We start from the raw sequence: 21,577 nt of genomic DNA, 5'->3' as shown, positions 1-21,577 counted from the left end.
GTGAACCCAATCCGGGCCAGAGACATGAACAAGAGTTACATTAGTCTTCATTTGTGGAGCTGTTCACAACCGCTTCAATGTCATTCAATGTTGAAGTAATTCTTGAAAACCAGATATAAGAAAGAAAAAAAAAAGAGCTAAAAAGAGAGAAAATTTTGCTGCAGAACAGCGTTACCAAATTTGCCCCTCTATGCTAATGTTATACCTGGGTGTTAATGTTCTCCCATTTTACGATATCTTCGGGATACTTACATACCACCCACTTTTCGTTCCAAGATGCATTTGGGGCCATTTTACTATTCTTATCCACCCATGCACTTACTTGTAGAAACTTAGGCTACTGAACTCACTAGAGCCTTACGGAAAAATAAATTATTTTTTAAAGTTTTACTTCCCGCGATTATGCCGGATAGGCTAAAGGAGACGATGATGATGAGAATGAATGAAATGGTGGAATGAAGAAGGTGGGAGAAACAGGAAAAACCCAAGAAAATCCACGCACATGGTATTTGTTTCCCACAAAGCATACTTTGCGGGAGCTGAATTTGTTTCAGAGAGTGCTCTACCACTGAAACAACCGTAAACAAAGCGCTTAACCTTTTTGGAACAGGGTGTAGCATTAAATTAACAAAACTTCAATAATAATAATAATAATAATAATAATAATAATAATAATAATAATAATAATAATAATAATAATAATAATAATAATAATAATAATAATAATAATAATAATAATTTTAAAGTTACCCTAAGCTTAGGCAAAACTTACAGAAAAGTCAGGATTTCCGGGAGAGGGTCCGGACCTCCAGAACCCACCTCTGGGTACGTCCCGACAACTACCCAAATATTATACGAAAGCGTTCCACTGAAGTTTCATGTAGAAAGTATTCTACTGTATGTTTTTAGGAAAAGTAACTGTAATAAAAATAACTGAATATCACTGAAAAGTAAGGCATATAATGAACTAATTTTTAGGATATGCAGAAAGAATTATAAAAGCTTTACTACAAAAATACCTACACAGACCGTAATTCGAGGAACTCCGAAATACAAAGTAACATAATAGCATACAAGATTCAGTCTACAGAAGAATTGTTAATCAAAGAAGGGACATAATTATTTCGAGAACCAAAATAAGGCGAAAATTTTTACGATAATTTTCGTCTCGTCTGGATTCTTATCTCCAAAGCGAAACGATAATTTGAGTTAGCTTTATCCTGTCTCGAATTTAAAATATTAATTCTCGTCTGGATTTTGTTTTGTTTTAGAAACGAGATGAGAAATTCCTCTTCTCGTCGACAACACTAAACAAAACCACAATATTCTTGCCAAATGTCACGTTTCTGCTTGTAATGGTATGACCTGAGCGATGATGAGCCTCTAACTTTTCAACTTTTACGATATTATTATTATTATTATTATTATTATTATTATTATTATTATTATTATTACTGAAGACTTGATATTGTAGGCCTAATCTTCAGTATTATTCAGTAATTCTATGTCAAATATTGAAATATCCAAATATTCAAATATTTTGAAATAATAGAACGTGTGTCATCACCGATCAATCGCCACCATTCTATAGTAAAAAATATACCGATGGTTCCGATCCGAGGATCTCCAGATTACTGGTCAATCGCCTTGAACACTGAACCACGATCACTACGCGGTAAATGATTCGTCTTTAGTGTGTTTCAAAACTTCTTTTGTATTTCTTTTATGATGCTATATGTCAATAACACTGGCCGATGTCAGTTTAGTTACAGAAAAGAAAACCTCTGATTCTGACTAATTTCAGGATGCTGAATTCGAAATTGATAGCAGTTTTACTACATTAGCTCGTATTTTGGCGTTATGCATTGTTGCCAATTTTGCCATTTTGTAGGGACGGCTTCAGTTGTCATAGAAGTAACCGGTCTGACAATGCTATTTGAGTAAGAAATAAATTTGATTTCACTCAGTTGGCGACAGATTGGACCTTCCTTGTTGTTGGCATATATATATATATATAAAACAATGAATACCAGGAGGACGGGGATGATTGAAATGCTTGACACTTGTGTTCCTCCCCCTCCTTTGTTTGTTTTTAGATCACTGAAACCGGTTTAAAAAATAGGATGTATGTGGCAACAATGAGCGGCACGATGACGCGAGCAAAAAAAGCGCCGACTCCGCCGTTATTGCATTGCTCAGTCTTGCTCCTATGCATTGCAGTAAGTAATCTCTCAAGTGTATAAGTATTTTGCCGGGAGAATTAAGTTGGAATTTTTACGTCAGTAACTTCAGTTTTATTTTATCGTATTTTTAGAACTGTTTGCCTGTGTTTCCAGTATCTTTTAGTTATTTTATGAAACAAGTGGATGTATTGTTGCTCTAAGTTTCGCTTTCCTGTGCAAAATGTCAAGTTCTTCCCGCAGAGGATGTAAAATCTCAGCGGACAGATTTTGTTATATCTGTGGCGTATTTATGGTTAAGTCGCAGATTAGATCGATAAATGATGACGTTAGGAAAGCATATTATTTTTATTTTGGCTGCAAGATCGGAGATCAAGATAAAAGCTGGGCCCCTCATGTGTGTTGTTTGATGTGTTATGCGATTCTGACTGCCTGGCTTAAAGGAACCAAACGAAGGATGTCTTTTGCAGTTCCGGTGATATGGAGAGAACCTCGGAATCATTATGACGATTGTTATTTCTGTATGACGAATACAGCAGGAAGTAACAAGAAGAAACAACGTGCCATAGAATACCCAAACTTGCAATTCGCGATCAGACCAGTGCCCCATGGAGAAAATTTACCTGTACCTACTCCTCCGAAAGATTGGGAAACTATCGATATTACAGCGCCTTCAGGAAGCGATGAGGACACCAATTCAATATCTGCAGATGAAGATCCGAGAGACAGTTCCTTCCACGTAAAAGATGAGCCTCACTTCATCCTACAACATGAGTTGAATGATTTAGTTAGAGAGTTACAACTTTCGAAAGAGAAAGCTCAACTTTTGGATGCTAGACTCAAAGAGTGAAATTTACTGGCTCCTAGAACTACTTACACTCACTACAGGAAAAGGAACGAGCCGTTTTCAGAATACTACAGAATGGAAGGTTCCCTTTGCGTATACACGAACATCAATGGTCTGATGAATGAATTAGAAGTTCAACATGATCCATCCGATTGACATATTTTCATAGATTCGTCTAAGTACAGTCTGAAAGCAGTTTTACTTCATAATGGAAATAAGCTTCCGTCTATTCCTGTGGCACACTCTGTTTCGATGAAAGAGACTTACAAGAATCTCGCACTCATTTTAAATCGTATTAACTACAAAGAATATGGTTGGCAAATTTGCGGAGATTTGAAAGTTATTGCAATATTACTTGGTCTGCAAGGTGGATTTACAAAATACTGTTGTTTTCTGTGTTTTTGGGACTCAAGACCCACAGGAAAACATTTTTCACAAAAGAGTGCCCCCCCCCCCAGAGAGACATTAAGCCCGGTATCAACAGTGTCAAGTATGAGCCTCTGATCGATCCAGCCAAGGTGCTACTTCCACCTTTTCATAGTTGGGCCTCATGAAAAATTTCGCAAAAGCTATGGACGAAGAAGGTGAAGGATTTAAGTATCTTAGACAGTGTTTTCCAAAACTAAGTGGTGGTAAATTAAAAGAAGGAGTTTTTGCAGGACCTGATATTCGCAAACTTATCCATGACGAATTGTTTTAACAGAGTTTAAACGACAAATAGTTGAATGCCTGGCGTGCTTTTGTTCAAGTTGTAAAAGTTTTTGGGGGGGACAAAACTAAAGCTTAAAATTACGAGGCTCTGGTGCAGCAACTTCTGGTCGCATGTCTTTGAAAATCCACTTTCTTCACTCCCACCTCAATTTCTTTCCAGAAAATCTTGCAAGTGTAAGCGACGAAATGGGAGAACGGTTTTACCAGGATATAAGAACGATGAAAACTCGATATCAAGGACGTTCGGACCCTGCAATGATGGGGGACTATTGTTGGTCGGTGAAGGGAGAGGACCAAACATTTCATAAAAGAAAAAAAGTAAAGCAGATGGTGTTATTTTCAGCTCTAAACATTAGACTTTATAAATTACTTTGTGTATGTAATGCTAATAGGCCTACACTAACAGAATATATATAGTTTTTAGTGCTAATACACAAACAGAATATATATAGTTTTTTAACTGGTTTGATTCAATAAATTAATTTTAAGAATTTTTCTGTCGTCGTTCTGTCGAATGTCGTTCTTGACCAACTGTCGAAATGAAGTTGATTCCCTTTCGGCACGCAAACAGCTCATTAGCCGGTACATTTCATGATAGCTCATTTTCCCTATTATGGTAAATCTGGCAACTATGCGTTACACAAAAATGCGAGGTAATGTAATAGAATGGATATCATATTCATATTCAGGGACCTAAAATTAGTCAGAATCAGTGAGTTTTGTTTCTGTAACTTTTCAAAAGTTTAAAAACGTCGGCCTGTGTAATCTTTGACATATTCTATATTAATAACTTGATATTCTTGAACCTTTGGTTCACAATTTTGTTTCTTCTCCACATCAAACTACAGATATGAGAGATTTAACTCTCATACTCTGCATTAGGCTTCAAAGCAGTCACCATTAACTGGTAAAGCAATTTTTTCCGCCACTTTACATTGTTATGCTCATCAACTTAATTTAGTTCTTCTTATGTGGCGAAAACAATTAAAGAAGTGAAAAACCTTCATTTGTAATTTAACAGAATTTCGTTCTTTTTTTGGACGATGAACTCGCTGCACAGAGCTTCTGCGAAAGTGAGGCTTCCAACTATCTCATCCATCACCTTGTGGGGTGCAGAGGAGGTATCTGAGGAGGAATATGAGAAGTGGGGGAAATGACTATAATTAATTAATATTAATAAGATGGCTGAAGGCCCAGACATAGATACCTCTTACACACCAACTAATCGGTAGAGAGAAAAAAATAATAATAATAATAAAATAAATAAAAGAAAATAATTTGCCAAATAAAAATAATATGTTAAATTTTGGTGAACATGAGACTCTGAATTTCAAAGATATGTAGTTTTAATTCCAGGTGAATTTCCAAACAGATTACCCACACAACATGAAAGTTGCTGGTTTTCATGCCTTATGGGCTTCGCATACTCCCAGCAGCTGAAAGAGAAACAGGGTACATTTATAAATTTTTTTGCACATACCTTGGTTCTCCTGGAGAAGTTCAAGAAAGACGAAAGAGATCCTGGTAGAAACCATTTAATTTTTTTTTAAAGCACACGGGAAAACACACTGTACAAAATATCACTCACTAATGAATTTCTTTATACGATTAAAACAATTTTAAAGCGCTGAAATTTTTTTACTCTCTTAAGGCCTTTTGGTTTTACCGGATATTGTTCGTGCACGTAATCTTAGTGTTCTGTTGCATTTGTCGTCGTCATCAGCATCCTTGGTCCTTCCTGTAAGTCAGCATCCAACGTCGGCACACCTCTTCCCATTGGCATGCTCTCTTGCTTGTAGTTCTCCTCTGGTGGACTCTTCACCGTCTCACTGGACCTGCAGCAGCATGATGAGATGATCTCTGCTGGTCTCGAGAATCTTGCAGCCCCTGTCGCTGTCTCGCCTGGAGTTCTCGAGGTTACGGAATTAAATGGCCTGGCTGTTGATCAGCACTTGCATCCTGTTATAGCACAGACACTCGTAGCATCATGTTAGTGCGTTTATGAGTTCGCCTATGCGGTTGGTAATGGCACAGTTAATTACCGCGGCTCACACACATGTTGCAACAATAATAATAATAAAAAACACTTTCAATATGTAGATAAATGAAGATAAATACGAATATCTCTGTATTACTAGTTTGTCTAGCTAGCGAAGAGTTTACTAGCTAGAAAAAAGAAGTTTAATGTTTTTTTTTTTTTTTTTTAAGCAAGTGCTCGCGTCCAGAGCTGGTTTTGTATGAAAGTTTCATAAAGAAAAAAAAACTGTATGAAACTTATAATATTGCTAATATTGTTTTGAGTTTGAAGTAACACATGTAAACACAATTCATAGTTAACAGTTAACCAACTCTGTAAGATTGGCACAACACAAAACGCACTGTCCAAATGGACCGCCACGATAAGCACTATACAGCCGCTATATGCGTCCAGAGAAAACTACCTTGTCGCTTCGCGTTTTGAAAACCAACTTCGAACTATCTTGTCTCTGCCCTGCCAATTGTTTTTATATTTTCCCATTTCAGGACAAAAATATAGGCTCGCGCCTCATATACCAAGTTTTCTTATGACGGGGCAAGGAGACGTCAGGGGAATCAGAGAAGCGTGTTTAGCCACCCCTTGTGACCTACTTATTTCTTAAAAACACACTTTTTCACCTTTTAATTATCATTGTGATTTTCTGTAATGTTTAATCACGAAGTTGCTGCTATCACTTGAAAGTACAAACATGCAGCTTTCTAGTGATGCCTGTTAATTGATTTTTTTATATTAAATTTGAATGAAAAAGCACTGTATAAACATTTGAAACTTTTAAAAATGACTGTCCTCTCTCACCCTTTCTTGTGTCCATCCCAGGGAGACACCTGGTGAGTGACTTCGAAAGGTTCCCACCTGTATGAGAGGGGTGAGAGGGGTTCTTTAAGCACTGATTTTTCTTGTTTATAATGTATATCAGCACAAGACTTGTTGAAACTCATTACAAAATGACTCTATAAGTAAAAATATGCATATATTGAAAATACCAAGTGCTGTCATCTGATAGTTAATAAGTTACAAATGAAAATTCTTTCTGTCGTCTTGTCCCTCCTGCAGGAGATGTCTGCTGGAACATGGTGGCATGGCTCTTACGTATCCTATTTCATTCACGTACTGTGGGAGCTACTACCTTTTTCAATATAAGCCTTTTATTTTACAATAATAAACGCTAAAACTAACTACGACCTAATTTAGTAAACAAAAATCATAACGAATACATCAAGAGAACTTTAAACATATAAATAAAGAATTATGTATGGAACATCTCTACACAAAGGGGGTGAAGACTGTTAACAGGAATAGCACCGAATCATAGCTTCTCAAGTATAGTTTGAAATTAGGTGCTCGCTGCGCCAGCAAGAGACGTCCGTTTGTATACAGACGCCTGCATACTAATATGTGCGACTTGTGGGCGTGGTTTGCAAAAGTCACACGTCTTTGTATTCTCTGTTTCGACGTGTACATGCTAGGTTCCAGCTCCTTCATGTAACAATAGATTTTTCGGGCACTCCGGCACCGAACGGAAATGTTACTTCCTCACGCAGAAAAGACTAAATATAAGAATCCATATCTTGACATATACTCCATGTGCCTGGGTACGTTTATAAACAGAAAAGTTAGATGGATACTATGCTTTACTGTCCTCTTCCAGACCACCTAGCTTTTGCGTTCACACAAAGACTCTGCTTTGAAACTATTCTTTTTTTTTTTTTTTTTTTTTTTTTTTTACTCTACGTTCTTCCAGAACGAGATACTGAAGCTTGGATTCTCTTCAAAATACATGATACATACGATTAATATTTAAATGAACACTGAATATACATAATTATATGCTTCACCTCACGATAAATAACATAATAATATATATAAACAAATTTAAATCTGATTAATGATTCCACACCAATCCTTTATTTTAAAAATTAAATGTAAATATAACACGAAAATTTAAATATCCCATATGCAAATAGGGCAAAAAGTTGATATGTAAAATAGGTATATGTATGCACTGTACATACTATCCCCCTTCAGAGAAGATGCAAAGTTATTTATATAAACGTTGCAGATTCTTAAAGGAGTGAATAGTTCGACATAATATTAATGCATAAAAACATAAACACTAGATATAAACAAACACTGAAAATCTAAATACACGAAAAGAGAAGCAAAAATACAGCACTACCTAACAACAATATAGATATATATGTACACAAAGATAATGATCTTTCTCTCGGTCACCTTTTCTGAGGTGCTCGCTCGAGAGGAAGAAGGAAGTTCCTTCAGGTAAACAGCTGACTGCCTTCTTTTTTTTTTTTTTTACTCAGGCTGGCCTGTAGCACCCTGCTGTGCTGTACTTCCACGTACTACATACTTTTTTTTTTTTTTTTTCATGGAGCTGAAAAGGGCGGAAAGAGTATTTCTGAGTATTTCGTGCTGAATGTTCTCAAAGGTTTGCAGTTTTCTTCTAAGCTATACGGTTCATGGACGTTTTGCGATCTTTTAACTGACACAATTTTCTTCATTTTCTTTGGCGACTTTTCTATGCCCTCAGGCGCAAGTTCATAGCCTAACACTCTAGTTCTCTGTCTAGCGAAATGACACTCTTTCAATCGCAGGGTTTCATGCTTCAGTGCATATGGATACATCCTAGCTTTCAGGGGCCTGTCATCTGTGACCTCGATGGTGTGTTCGTAGTTCTTAATGCATCCGGGCTTTTCGTCCAATATCTCCCTATGCTTGTAGAGCACTTCGTATAACTCTCTTTTCTCATCCCCAGTCAATTCGGTATACTTTTCGACATGCTCACGAATCTCTGATGGTGTAGCCTGGGTTCGAACTTTCTTCCACTCTTGGGGCGAGTATACTACATTCGCCAGTTCAGCGGTGGTTGGGAATATTCCATCATCCAACCTCGTGCGCAGTGCTGTCGACTCCATCTGGCGACATTCTCCTGCATTAAGCAATTCCAGCTGAACGTTAGTATGCGGTCCTCGACTCGACACGCACATACTACTTAGACCGGGATTATATAAATCTACCGTCTCGTTATCGAACTCCCAGGTTAATTTTCTTATTATCAATTCATCTTCTTCAATTTGAATATCTCGAAAAGAAACCTCTGTTCTGTGGGGATGGTTAAGCTGCAACATATTCTCTTCATAATTTAAAATCGCTCTACTTTCTGAAAAGAATTGTGAGCCCAAAATTAGATCTCTGTTTAGCCCTTTCACGATTATTCCAGTTGTATAATAATCTCTACCATCGATCTCTATCTCCAACATCGCTTGTCCCAGAATCGAGGCTATTGATTTACCAAAAGCTGAAGTAACCCTAATATTGGTGGACTTAATGAAAGCTGGTGGGGGCTTGCGCTCCTTCACGCGTTCCCACAGAGACTGCGACAAAGCGCTGATGGTCGCTCCAGTGTCCAACAATGCCATTATCTTCTCCCCAAACAAAACAATTTCTACTTTCGGCAAAACAATTACATTGTTTGAGGGTAAATTCCCAGTACTAGAGTCAAGGAGATCACGAAATATCGCGTTCGTCTCATCAAATTTTTTTCTATCCAAACTAATTCTTTTCCCATCTTTTAACAATAAACAAATTTCCGGTTGACGAACGTCGGTATTTTCTTCATGGGCAAAGTGTTTTTTACTAATTATTTCATCACACTTCTTACAATTATCAATCTCTACAATTTCTACATTATTTTCAGCTTCCTTAACTGTTGTTTCACAGTTTTCGCTGTGTGTGTCACATAATATATTTCTATTACGCACGTCCTCAGAATTTAGATTTGCAAGCTCAGAATGAATATTCAGACAATACTCTTCCCTAACGCTTTTCTGAAGAGGTGCGAGGAAACCTCAGTTTCTCGCATTGTTCGGGCTGTTAGATCTCGAATGACCACGAGACGGCTGAGATCTCGACTGCTGACCAGCCCTTTGCTCTTGTACATGCAGTTCATTGATCTCCTGCGCATAGTCACTTCTATTTCCTGTGTTGTTGTTGTAGTTCCGACCTACATTCCGGCCACGCCTCTGACCTCTACGACCACCGTTAGCTCCCCTAGACGCCCTGCTGTCTCGACGCTGCATACCGCTGCCGCGCTGTTGCCAACTTTCTCCTTCTCTCTCATTATTGTCAGCATTATGCGGTGTGCCTCTGCTACCCCTCTGTTGATAAGGCCCATTATTCCTATGTTGCCTTCTGTTTACTCGTGAGGGATTACTCGGCCTATTGTTTCTCGGAGGAGGGGGTGACTGCCTTCTCTCCCCTTCTTCAACTGCCAACATGTTAATTCCCCTCCTGCTGTTACTACTCGGGGGCTGATACGTACTCTGGAGTTCACCAACGATTCCCAGTAACTCCTCAATAGTACGTGGCTTCGAGGATACAATGCAGCGGTAAATGGAAAATGGAAGCTGCCGTGGAAGGACTTTAAGTAACACCTGTTGTGGTAAGGGTGGGTCCAATATGCTGTTCGTATGGAGCAGCTCGAGCAAATACTCGGTCGGTTTTTTGTTTCCCCGTGTCTCGAAACGAGATGTCAATATTGAAGCACGAAGGTTAGCTAGTTTCTCCTCGCTAAGGTAGGTCTCGCGAAATTGAGTAACTAGTTCTTGGTAAGTCCGGCACTTCACTGACGTCACCTGATACCATCTACGCGAGATGCCCTTAAAACACCTCGTGGTGAAGGCTAAACGTCGCTCTTCTGGTACGCCAGTGAGCTCAAAATAACTGTCTAATTCTAACAGGAAGTTATGCGTCTGGACCTCGGTCTCAGTACCATCAAACGTTGGAAGAGACAAATCTCGATGCAGAAACCCTAAAGCTGACGCAATCTGGCACGGCTGTGGTCCTGGGTTCGTTGGGAAGGCAGTGTGTTCACTCGAACTCTCCTGTCTCGAAATTTCCGACGTCTGTCTCGCGTTACTTGGACCGGCTACAGGAGACTCGGCTCTCGTATTCGAGACAGAGGCTGAGACATTCTCGTCACTACTTCTCTCCCTGACAGAATCACGCAACAGTTCTAACTGTTCTTCCCAGCGTAACTCGGCCCGTCTCAGCTTGGACTGCAGCTGGCCTACAGAGCTCTCCTCACCATCTAATCTGCCTGTCAAATTTCCAACATGTTCTTTTACGCCCTGCACTTGATTGTTTACTTCAGTGACGTTTTCACCTACTTTCTCTACCTCACTATTCAAATAGTTTACTTCGCGATCTACCTTTGCGAGGTCTGAACTAAGAGCTTCTGTCACTTCTTCAATTCTATTACCCGCATTTATCTCTAACTGACGAACTCGTTCATCCGTCTCCTGAATCGAGTCCTTCAGCTCTTGACAGGACGCAGTGATTCTCGTGTCCAGGTTGCCCGCAGTAGAAGTAATCTTAGCCTCGAGTTCCTGGACATTTTGCATTAACTCTTGCCTTATACTAACTGTTATTTCCTTCTCTACGGTATCTAATCTTTCTAATAGTTTCTGGCTAGCCTGCTCCTGTTTCTTTTCCTGATTTTCTAGCTTCTCTGAAATTCCCTTCAACATTGTCATTAGTGATATGAGACACGGGTCGGTCGTGATACCTGTGACTTGCGCGGAGGTACTCGGAACAGGTTCCCTTACATGCTCCGGTTCAGTGATCCTAACATCGTTCTCAGTGTGTACCACTACTGCTTCTACTTCCTGCCCTGGAGAAGTCTGGGCAGTGCTAGCGCGATCTTCAGAACGTGATTCTAAATTTTCGCCAAACTCTCCTAACTGGTTAAAGTTTTCTCCCGCGAACTCTTCCATTTTTCTAGTTTGACTTCGCGTCAATACCATTAAAATACAAACAAAGATTTCAAAACTCTAAGTGTCCTAACTGCTCTAAATAATTGAATTGGATCCCCCTTCAAAATTGTAAACAAATCATATACCTTTCTTAATTACACACAAAAACAAAAAAATTAAAGAAAAACACACAACAAAATAAACACATTAAATTCTCTTGATGTCTCTGCGCGTCAAAAATGTAAATAAAATTAAACTGATCCGCGGAAGGCTTATATTGACAGCATGAACATTGTGGGTAATCCCTTCGGTTGCTTGTGGCTTCATTCAAAGCAATATCCATAGAAAGAAAAACAAAATGAAGTTACTTTTTACACGCCACCAAGCTTCTTAGCAAAACAAAGATACAAGGGGAATAAAATTTCACCTGGAGTGAACGGGCCCCACGCGCCGGGAATGCCACGTTTTGTGGGGTGCAGAGGAGGTATCTGAGGAGGAATATGAGAAGTGGGGGAAATGACTATAATTAATTAATATTAATAAGATGGCTGAAGGCCCAGACATAGATACCTCTTACACACCAACTAATCGGTAGAGAGAAAATAATAATAATAATAATAAAATAAATAAAAGAAAATAATTTGCCAAATAAAAATAATATGTTAAATTTTGGTGAACATGAGACTCTGAATTTCAAAGATATGTAGTTTTAATTCCAGGTGAATTTCCAAACAGATTACCCACACAACATGAAAGTTGCTGGTTTTCATGCCTTATGGGCTTCGCATACTCCCAGCAGCTGAAAGAGAAACAGGGTACATTTATAAATTTTTTTGCACATACCTTCGTTCTCCTGGAGAAGTTCAAGAAAGACGAAAGAGATCCTGGTAGAAACCATTTAATTTTTTTTTAAAGCACACGGGAAAACACACTGTACAAAATATCACTCACTAATGAATTTCTTTATACGATTAAAACAATTTTAAAGCGCTGAAATTTTTTTACTCTCTTAAGGCCTTTTGGTTTTACCGGATATTGTTCGTGCACGTAATCTTAGTGTTCTGTTGCATTTGTCGTCGTCATCAGCATCCTTGGTCCTTCCTGTAAGTCAGCATCCAACGTCGGCACACCTCTTCCCATTGGCATGCTCTCTTGCTTGTAGTTCTCCTCTGGTGGACTCTTCACCGTCTCACTGGACCTGCAGCAGCATGATGAGATGATCTCTGCTGGTCTCGAGAATCTTGCAGCCCCTGTCGCTGTCTCGCCTGGAGTTCTCGAGGTTACGGAATTAAATGGCCTGGCTGTTGATCAGCACTTGCATCCTGTTATAGCACAGACACTCGTAGCATCATGTTAGTGCGTTTATGAGTTCGCCTATGCGGTTGGTAATGGCACAGTTAATTACCGCGGCTCACACACATGTTGCAACAATAATAATAATAAAAAACACTTTCAATATGTAGATAAATGAAGATAAATACGAATATCTCTGTATTACTAGTTTGTCTAGCTAGCGAAGAGTTTACTAGCTAGAAAAAAGAAGTTTAATGTTTTTTTTTTTTTAAGCAAGTGCTCGCGTCCAGAGCTGGTTTTGTATGAAAGTTTCATAAAGAAAAAAAAAACTGTATGAAACTTATAATATTGCTAATATTGTTTTGAGTTTGAAGTAACACATGTAAACACAATTCATAGTTAACAGTTAACCAACTCTGTAAGATTGGCACAACACAAAACGCACTGTCCAAATGGACCGCCACGATAAGCACTATACAGCCGCTATATGCGTCCAGAGAAAACTACCTTGTCGCTTCGCGTTTTGAAAACCAACTTCGAACTATCTTGTCTCTGCCCTGCCAATTGTTTTTATATTTTCCCATTTCAGGACAAAAATATAGGCTCGCGCCTCATATACCAAGTTTTCTTATGACGGGGCAAGGAGACGTCAGGGGAATCAGAGAAGCGTGTTTAGCCACCCCTTGTGACCTACTTATTTCTTAAAAACACACTTTTTCACCTTTTAATTATCATTGTGATTTTCTGTAATGTTTAATCACGAAGTTGCTGCTATCACTTGAAAGTACAAACATGCAGCTTTCTAGTGATGCCTGTTAATTGATTTTTTTATATTAAATTTGAATGAAAAAGCACTGTATAAACATTTGAAACTTTTAAAAATGACTGTCCTCTCTCACCCTTTCTTGTGTCCATCCCAGGGAGACACCTGGTGAGTGACTTCGAAAGGTTCCCACCTGTATGAGAGGGGTGAGAGGGGTTCTTTAAGCACTGATTTTTCTTGTTTATAATGTATATCAGCACAAGACTTGTTGAAACTCATTACAAAATGACTCTATAAGTAAAAATATGCATATATTGAAAATACCAAGTGCTGTCATCTGATAGTTAATAAGTTACAAATGAAAATTCTTTCTGTCGTCTTGTCCCTCCTGCAGGAGATGTCTGCTGGAACATGGTGGCATGGCTCTTACGTATCCTATTTCATTCACGTACTGTGGGAGCTACTACCTTTTTCAATATAAGCCTTTTATTTTACAATAATAAACGCTAAAACTAACTACGACCTAATTTAGTAAACAAAAATCATAACGAATACATCAAGAGAACTTTAAACATATAAATAAAGAATTATGTATGGAACATCTCTACACAAAGGGGGTGAAGACTGTTAACAGGAATAGCACCGAATCATAGCTTCTCAAGTATAGTTTGAAATTAGGTGCTCGCTGCGCCAGCAAGAGACGTCCGTTTGTATACAGACGCCTGCATACTAATATGTGCGACTTGTGGGCGTGGTTTGCAAAAGTCACACGTCTTTGTATTCTCTGTTTCGACGTGTACATGCTAGGTTCCAGCTCCTTCATGTAACAATAGATTTTTCGGGCACTCCGGCACCGAACGGAAATGTTACTTCCTCACGCAGAAAAGACTAAATATAAGAATCCATATCTTGACATATACTCCATGTGCCTGGGTACGTTTATAAACAGAAAAGTTAGATGGATACTATGCTTTACTGTCCTCTTCCAGACCACCTAGCTTTTGCGTTCACACAAAGACTCTGCTTTGAAACTATTCTTTTTTTTTTTTTTTTTTTTTTTTTTTTACTCTACGTTCTTCCAGAACGAGATACTGAAGCTTGGATTCTCTTCAAAATACATGATACATACGATTAATATTTAAATGAACACTGAATATACATAATTATATGCTTCACCTCACGATAAATAACATAATAATATATATAAACAAATTTAAATCTGATTAATGATTCCACACCTAATCCTTTATTTTAAAAATTAAATGTAAATATAACACGAAAATTTAAATATCCCATATGCAAATAGGGCAAAAAGTTGATATGTAAAATAGGTATATGTATGCACTGTACAACCTACAAGGTGATATTAACATTCACGAGCAGTACAGGCAATAAAATTGCACTACAGTGAGCTTTGCAATGCAATGGAGTACATCATGCAAGTTGACGAGCGAGATTCCGAGTTAATTCAAACAGTTAAAAAAGAAAATCCACGATTTTTGTTCTTGTTTTGTTTGTATGGAAAGATCTTTATCTGTACTGACCATCTGTTTAGTATTCTCCAGTTACAAAGTGTATCACATATTAATTTGTACGTGAACGAAATTAGAACAACAGTAAGGAGCTTAGAATCCTTAAGATGTGATGATATACCTATTGTATAGGAAAATGAAATTTCTGCTCGTTGCCGAGGAAACGCATGTCTTATCTCAAAGTCAAAAGAAAGTTTATTTGAAATTTTTGACACAATAATTGTGCACGTGAAAGATTTGGAAAATACAGAAATCTATTCTTTGTAGAATAATAAATCGTAGAAAATTTAGTATGTATCGCCAAAATCATATATAGGCCCTATATAATTATATATGATTTTCTATATAGGGTATTTATGACTTTCTATGGACGGAATATGTGTGTAGCCCTATATATATGACACCCAGTTTTTCACGCCACACGTACGTTAGCCACTGGCAATGATCCAGTGTGGAAAGACTTTCGTAACGGAATGTACGTACAATTACATCTACCCATTATGTCACCTGTGAACTGGATGCAGTGTGGCTACGCAATCCCTTTAGAGTTAGACTCAAAAGAAATATATTTTCTGTTACCATCGTCCATACAAAATCATTTTTCCCACATCCAATAGACCTACTTAAAACCACCAACTGTTGAAAAGACCCCTCTGGACAGATCCTCTTTAAATCATGACGTATTCGAAGCGTATAATCGTGCAACGAAGGTGGACTTGTTCCTTAACCATTGTAGAATATGTATAGCCAAAAAGAAAACAAAACAAAAAAGTTATTTTAATTAATCTGAGATATACCGGTAATTAAAATTAGGTTTCGTCTCAGTAGTGTTTGTTATTAATTGATACAATAGGAATAACCAAAGGTAAATCAACATAGAAAAGTTAGATATACATTATATGTATTAACTTGTAGCCGTATTTTAATAATTTATGAAAAAAAAAGCGAAAACAAAGAAAAGTATTACATTTGTCCTTAGCCAGGGAAAAGATGCGCAACTTTTCGTTTTGTTTTTCTCTCTTTCGAGCAGTTTTTTTCTCATCGACTTTTGTATTGATTTTTAAAAATTATAAAATATTTATACGTTCTTGTTCTTGAGAATATTTCAATAAAACCAATAAATTGTTGTCGAGTAGAGTAGACCAATCTAGTACAATCTTTTTTTGCTACTACGTGGCACTCTGGTGTTAACATGGAAGTTCTCTGTACATAATATATAATTCATATTTCCAAATCAATACTATGATAAGAATGTAGATACCATGTATTTTTTATATTATTATTTACGTACTTTTTCTTTTCAGCATCCAACAAGAGCCGTAACGGAATTACTTGTTACAAACAAGGTAACGAAGAAAAGTGTTGTCATCAGTATTGTATTGGTGGATGTACTGGTCCTTCTCCATCTGATTGTTTTTCCTGTAGAAATGTGAAACTTGCTGGACGTTGCTTTGTTAATTGCCCGGAATCTACGTATGAGGTAAGTTTTCATAAACCGTTTCCAGTAAAAGTACATACTCAATGGTGCATATTATTTTATTAATAACTATCTACCTAAGGAATTCCAGCGTAGTTTTTTTTTTTTTCAATTACTTGCAGGAATTGCATTTATCGTGTACAGTGCACATCTTTCTGTCAGCTTTTTAAAGGAAGAAATAAGAATGCGCATTACATAAGGTAGCTCTAATTTTCTATTAATTTTAAATATTTTTAATTGTCATATTGTGTGTGTATGTTTATATGTCTTAAAAATGTTGCACTTGAGAACAATGACAACGTCATAATAAATTACCATCCTGTACCAAACAATACTAAAATCGGATTTGTTGTATTGTAACGAAAGCAGTTGTCCATTAAATATAAAGAAACGAATAAAGACGAATTGGTATATCCGCAGAGTAAGCAATGGCGCTAACTTTATATTAAATAACTGCGTGAACAGCGCAAACCATCTAGATCTAGTCAGATATAGAGATGTATAGTGAGATTTTTTTAAAATCAGATTCAGAGATTTAGGTAGTGTTGGAACGGCGCACAATTGTTGTTTGCACTTAACACTGGACCTAGCATTCTACGTTAACTGACATTTTACAAAAGTTGGTTGGAAAAACGTCCTGAAAATGTTGAAACAATTTTCGTATATGGAAAGTTTTAAGCTAAAAGTTTATTAAAAAAAAGAAAAAAAACTAAAGACTCACAATAAGACTAATATTATTACATAATTTAAGCAATGACATTGAAAACTAACCTGTGATAAAGTTAGTGAATAACTAAATATTTCATATTTGCATTACAGATATGTATGTTTCGGTGACATAACAAACTAAAAAGGGATCTTTGTAATTACCACAAATAATTTAGCTTATGACTTATTCATCATTACAGTAGATGCTTGTCAACATGCGCATGTTTTCTTGGGTGAATGAACAGCGGTTATTACTAGTACTCTTTTATATATGGTAAAGCTTCTTTTAACGTGAACCAAAGCTATAAGAGCACATTTGAAATAAACTAAGTCAATGGGAGTTAAATTTCCTCAACTTCGAAAACAGAGAACACTTGACCTTAAACTACATTTGAAATTGCACACAAAGAATTGTATCCGATATTTCTTTCCAAAACACTCTTGACACTATAACTGACTCCTTTCTTTTCCAACGTAGAATGCGAGGTCCTTGTTTTTTGTTCTTGTTCTTGTTTTTGACCTTGATTTTGTTTCTTTTTGTTTTTGTTGTACCTTTTACTTCTTGTTTTTTCAACTAAAAGTAAGGTTTCCACAAAAGCGGAACTGTGAAGATATGTGATGAATGGAGTTTATGCCAATTGACCTACCACTTCACTGTTCGAAAAATAGATCCTAGCCGTACCAAATTGCCTTTGCATCTCGTGCTTCAGTTTTCCCAAGCTATTAACCAGGTGAAAATATTGATTTCCGACGTTTTATATGCACGTATTGCGTTCATCTTTAGGCATTGTTATGAAGAGATCAGTAAACAGAAATAGAAAAACTAAACATATATAAAAAAATTAGCTACCCTCGGGAAAATCTGCGCTTTGACAGACAGTGAAACATGAACCTGCTGTCTACATGTCTCTTCTCCATTCATTCAGTGATGCCAACTTATGGGAAAAGAATCTCATTTTGTAGTATATTTGACATAAATTTCTCGAAAAGCTATAAAGGGAATTTTGTCGCAAATGGCTATAAATATGGATTTTTCATCGACAGCAAAAAAATTTTCTATGGGTGGAAAGTAGACCAATGACTCCTCAATAATCTTCAAATCAGTGTTAATTGTCAAATTTTATCACCATAATATGCATGATAGTGTGGAACTAATTGCAATTCTCAAATAAACAAGCTTTAATAAATGAAATTTGTGCTATGATATTTTTAAATGTACACAAAAGAATGTAATTAAGGAAAGTAAAATTACAAAATGAGAAACAACCAACTTCGAATACGTTCTACACAAAACAACTGAGGAATAAAGCTCTTTTAGTCTTCTTGAGTTTATTATAATATCATGACACTAAATCCTGACAACAAATTTTACTTGTTTTCAGAAACATTTTCAGTTGTTTCTTTCAATTAAGGAAAGTAGTTACTTATCAACGCCTTGATAAATGTAGAAGATCAAAGTTTGCTCATACATCGAAGGAAATGTGTGGCATACAATAGTTTTATTTTTCATATGCTTTTTCTTTTAAAAAAAGTATTTAAAAAATGAAATGAAATCTTCGAGTTTTACGTCCCACGGTTATGCCGGTTAGGCTAAAGGAGACGGTGATGGTGAGTAATGAATGAAATGGTAGAATGAAGAAAGTGGGAGGAAACGGTAGAATCCCGAGAAAACCCACGCACACGGTGTTTGTCCACCACAAAGTCCACTTGGCGGGTCCTGGGATCGAACCCGGACCCCAAGCACCAGAGGTGAACGCTCTACCACTGAGCCACCGCGGCCAAAAAGAAAAAGTATTTAGTATAACGCCGGAAATTCTAGAGCAAAATGGGAATTTCTGCCTTCGAGACGGGATTTTAATATTGCTCTTTCGAACACCTACTGTAAAAATAGGACGAAATAAGACGTTTATTACATCACATGTGAGTTGTCTTTCATTTAATCATTCCTATGTAGGAATGCGCACGAGACGAGTCGAGACAGAATTTTCCTGATAAAATTCGAGTCGGGACACAGCATTTCCAATAGAGAAGAATACATTTTTCGAGTCGAGACATCACTTTTATAGCACATTTTCGAGACGAGACAGCCTCAAATCTTGTCTCGTGCGCATCCCTATTCCTATGTATCTTGTCACCAGAAGTTAAATGCAACATTTCCATACCACAAACTGTAGCAATGAATGTTTATTTTGGTGTCTTCCATCACCCATTGCAATTTCGCCAGATAGTTTACGAACACACTGCATACATCAAAGTCAGAGGGAAGTTGCTATTTCCCCTTGCAACTGCAAATTACGCCCCTGTTTTAAGTGTAGTATACACTGATTTGTATAAGGATTATTTCATGTTTATTTTTCCTTTGAGCTAGGTTTCGATTCAGTTGAGAAAGAAAAGCTCAAATATCTTGGAGAAACTCATTTAGTCCTACTTATTACATTATGTTTCTTATCTTCCAGTTTATGGAACGGAGATGTATAAGTGAAAGTGAATGCTTCAACATGGACAACTTCGGTGGTCCTTTGTATCCGACTGGAACCAGAAAACAATGGAAACCTTTCAAACACGCTAATAAATGCGTTTTAGAGTGTCCACCAAAGTTCGTGGAAGAGATGAACGATAAGACAGGCTTGATTGAATGCGTGGAGTGTCAAGGTAGGTTACATATGAGTTGCGTTCACATCATAGGCGGCGTCACAGTGGATGCAGTGGGTGTAGCTGCACCTACATTAACTTCGATCTTCAGATTTCCTACAATAATTCTTTCTATTTTCTATATTTATTATTTCCTATGTTTTGATATATCTGAGTGACTTCGTAAGTCTCTCATAAGTTACTTGCTATCATATAGTGTTTTTCTACTTTTTTCTCTTTTTTAGTAAAACTTAGGGATCATTTTTGAAATCTTAAGGCTCAATAGTGCAGAGCGTTCTGGCAACAATGTTAGGATATGTTGTCCCTTCCCAGCCTGCACCCACATTACCTAAATCCTGGCGCCGCCTGTGGTTCATATATTAGGTGATTTCGTATCCAGTAAATATTAAAAACTTGTAGGCAGTGGTCAAAGTGAGACGGTATGCGATGGTATGCAATACCGCCTCTGGTTTTTCAGTGATGAAGGTATACTGTCTCTGGTTTTTCAATGATGAAAACATACCGTCACTGAAAAGTAGATGCTAAATAGCTTTAACCCTTTTGAAACTTCCACTTTTTAAGGTAAATTTTAGACTTTCAGTTAAGCAGCTATTGTGTCGAGACTATTTATCGTAGGATCATGGTTAATACCTCGTTTTGTTCGGAATGAAGCAGTGTTTCCAACCGTACCACTCTCCTAAATTTCCCTATTATGTACCAGAAGTGGAAACATTTCGCTCAAATTATGAAAAACATATTTTTGTCAGGAAAAAATAACTTTTTTCGGGAATTTGTTCCGCCAGTTTACATGCTATCGCCACATGACTGGCACAGTTTGAAACGTTGCTTCATTGTAAACAAAATGAGGTACGAACCATCAGCGGCGCAAATCTGTCTTCGACATTGGGGGGGGGGGGGGCAAGTAAGACCGTTTCCTTTTGCTGTTGTTGTTAAGCGTTGCTCAAAATAATTGTGAAGTTGAAAAACAATCCTGTAGAGGAACAGCGAGCAGAGTTGTCTTCAACATTGGGAGGCTGGCCAAAAAAAAAAAAAATCGTTGAGTTTTACGTCCCACGGTTATGCCGGTCAGGCTAACGGAGACGGTGATTACGAGAGATGAATGAAATGATGGAATGAAGAAAGTGGGAGGAAACGGGAGAACCCCGAGAAAACGTACGAGCACATTGTTTGTCCACCACAAAGTCCACACGGCGCGAGCTGGGATCGAACCAGGGACTCCAAGCATCGGAGGTGAACTCTCTACCACTGAGCCACCGCGATTGGGAGGCGGGCAGATTTGAGGCTTATTCTGGGGGTATATCAATTTCATCTCACTTCCCTGTATGGCAATCGGACACAAATCATTACATTTTTCCCCAAATCGGATTCACACATTTCAAATGGGATTATTGGGGGAAGACAGTCCCCTCGTTCCAGGATTGGAAGGGACATGTCCCCCTCATCCCCCCAGGATTGGCGCCAATGCGAACCATGATCCTACAATGAAATTTTTCAAGTTAGAGCTCATTGAATAACAATACACTAGTAATTATTACCCAAAAACGGGGAGGGAAATTTAGTAAATCAGCCCTAGCACCAAGACTATTTATTCTAGAATTATGGTCTGTA

At 37.6% G+C, this 21,577-nt stretch overlaps 1 protein-coding gene across 2 annotated transcripts in view; it reads left to right on the top strand.

Moving 5' to 3' along the window:
• LOC145677526 (insulin-like peptide receptor) overlaps window positions 1–21,577 on the top strand; it is a 495,629-nt gene that overhangs the window by 367,020 nt on the left and 107,032 nt on the right. For both annotated transcript variants that reach the window (XM_081747998.1, XM_081748005.1), the window contains exons 4-5: window positions 16,437–16,612; window positions 19,774–19,969. In XM_081747998.1, the coding sequence (XP_081604124.1) occupies window positions 16,437–16,612; window positions 19,774–19,969 (372 nt within the window). The remainder of the gene's footprint in view (window positions 1–16,436; window positions 16,613–19,773; window positions 19,970–21,577) is intronic.

This window comes from Thermobia domestica, chromosome 2, assembly GCF_964235325.1.
Source record: "Thermobia domestica chromosome 2, izTheDome1.hap1.1, whole genome shotgun sequence".
NCBI lineage: Eukaryota > Metazoa > Arthropoda > Insecta > Zygentoma > Lepismatidae > Thermobia > Thermobia domestica.
This window is presented reverse-complemented; position numbering and strand designations above follow the sequence as displayed.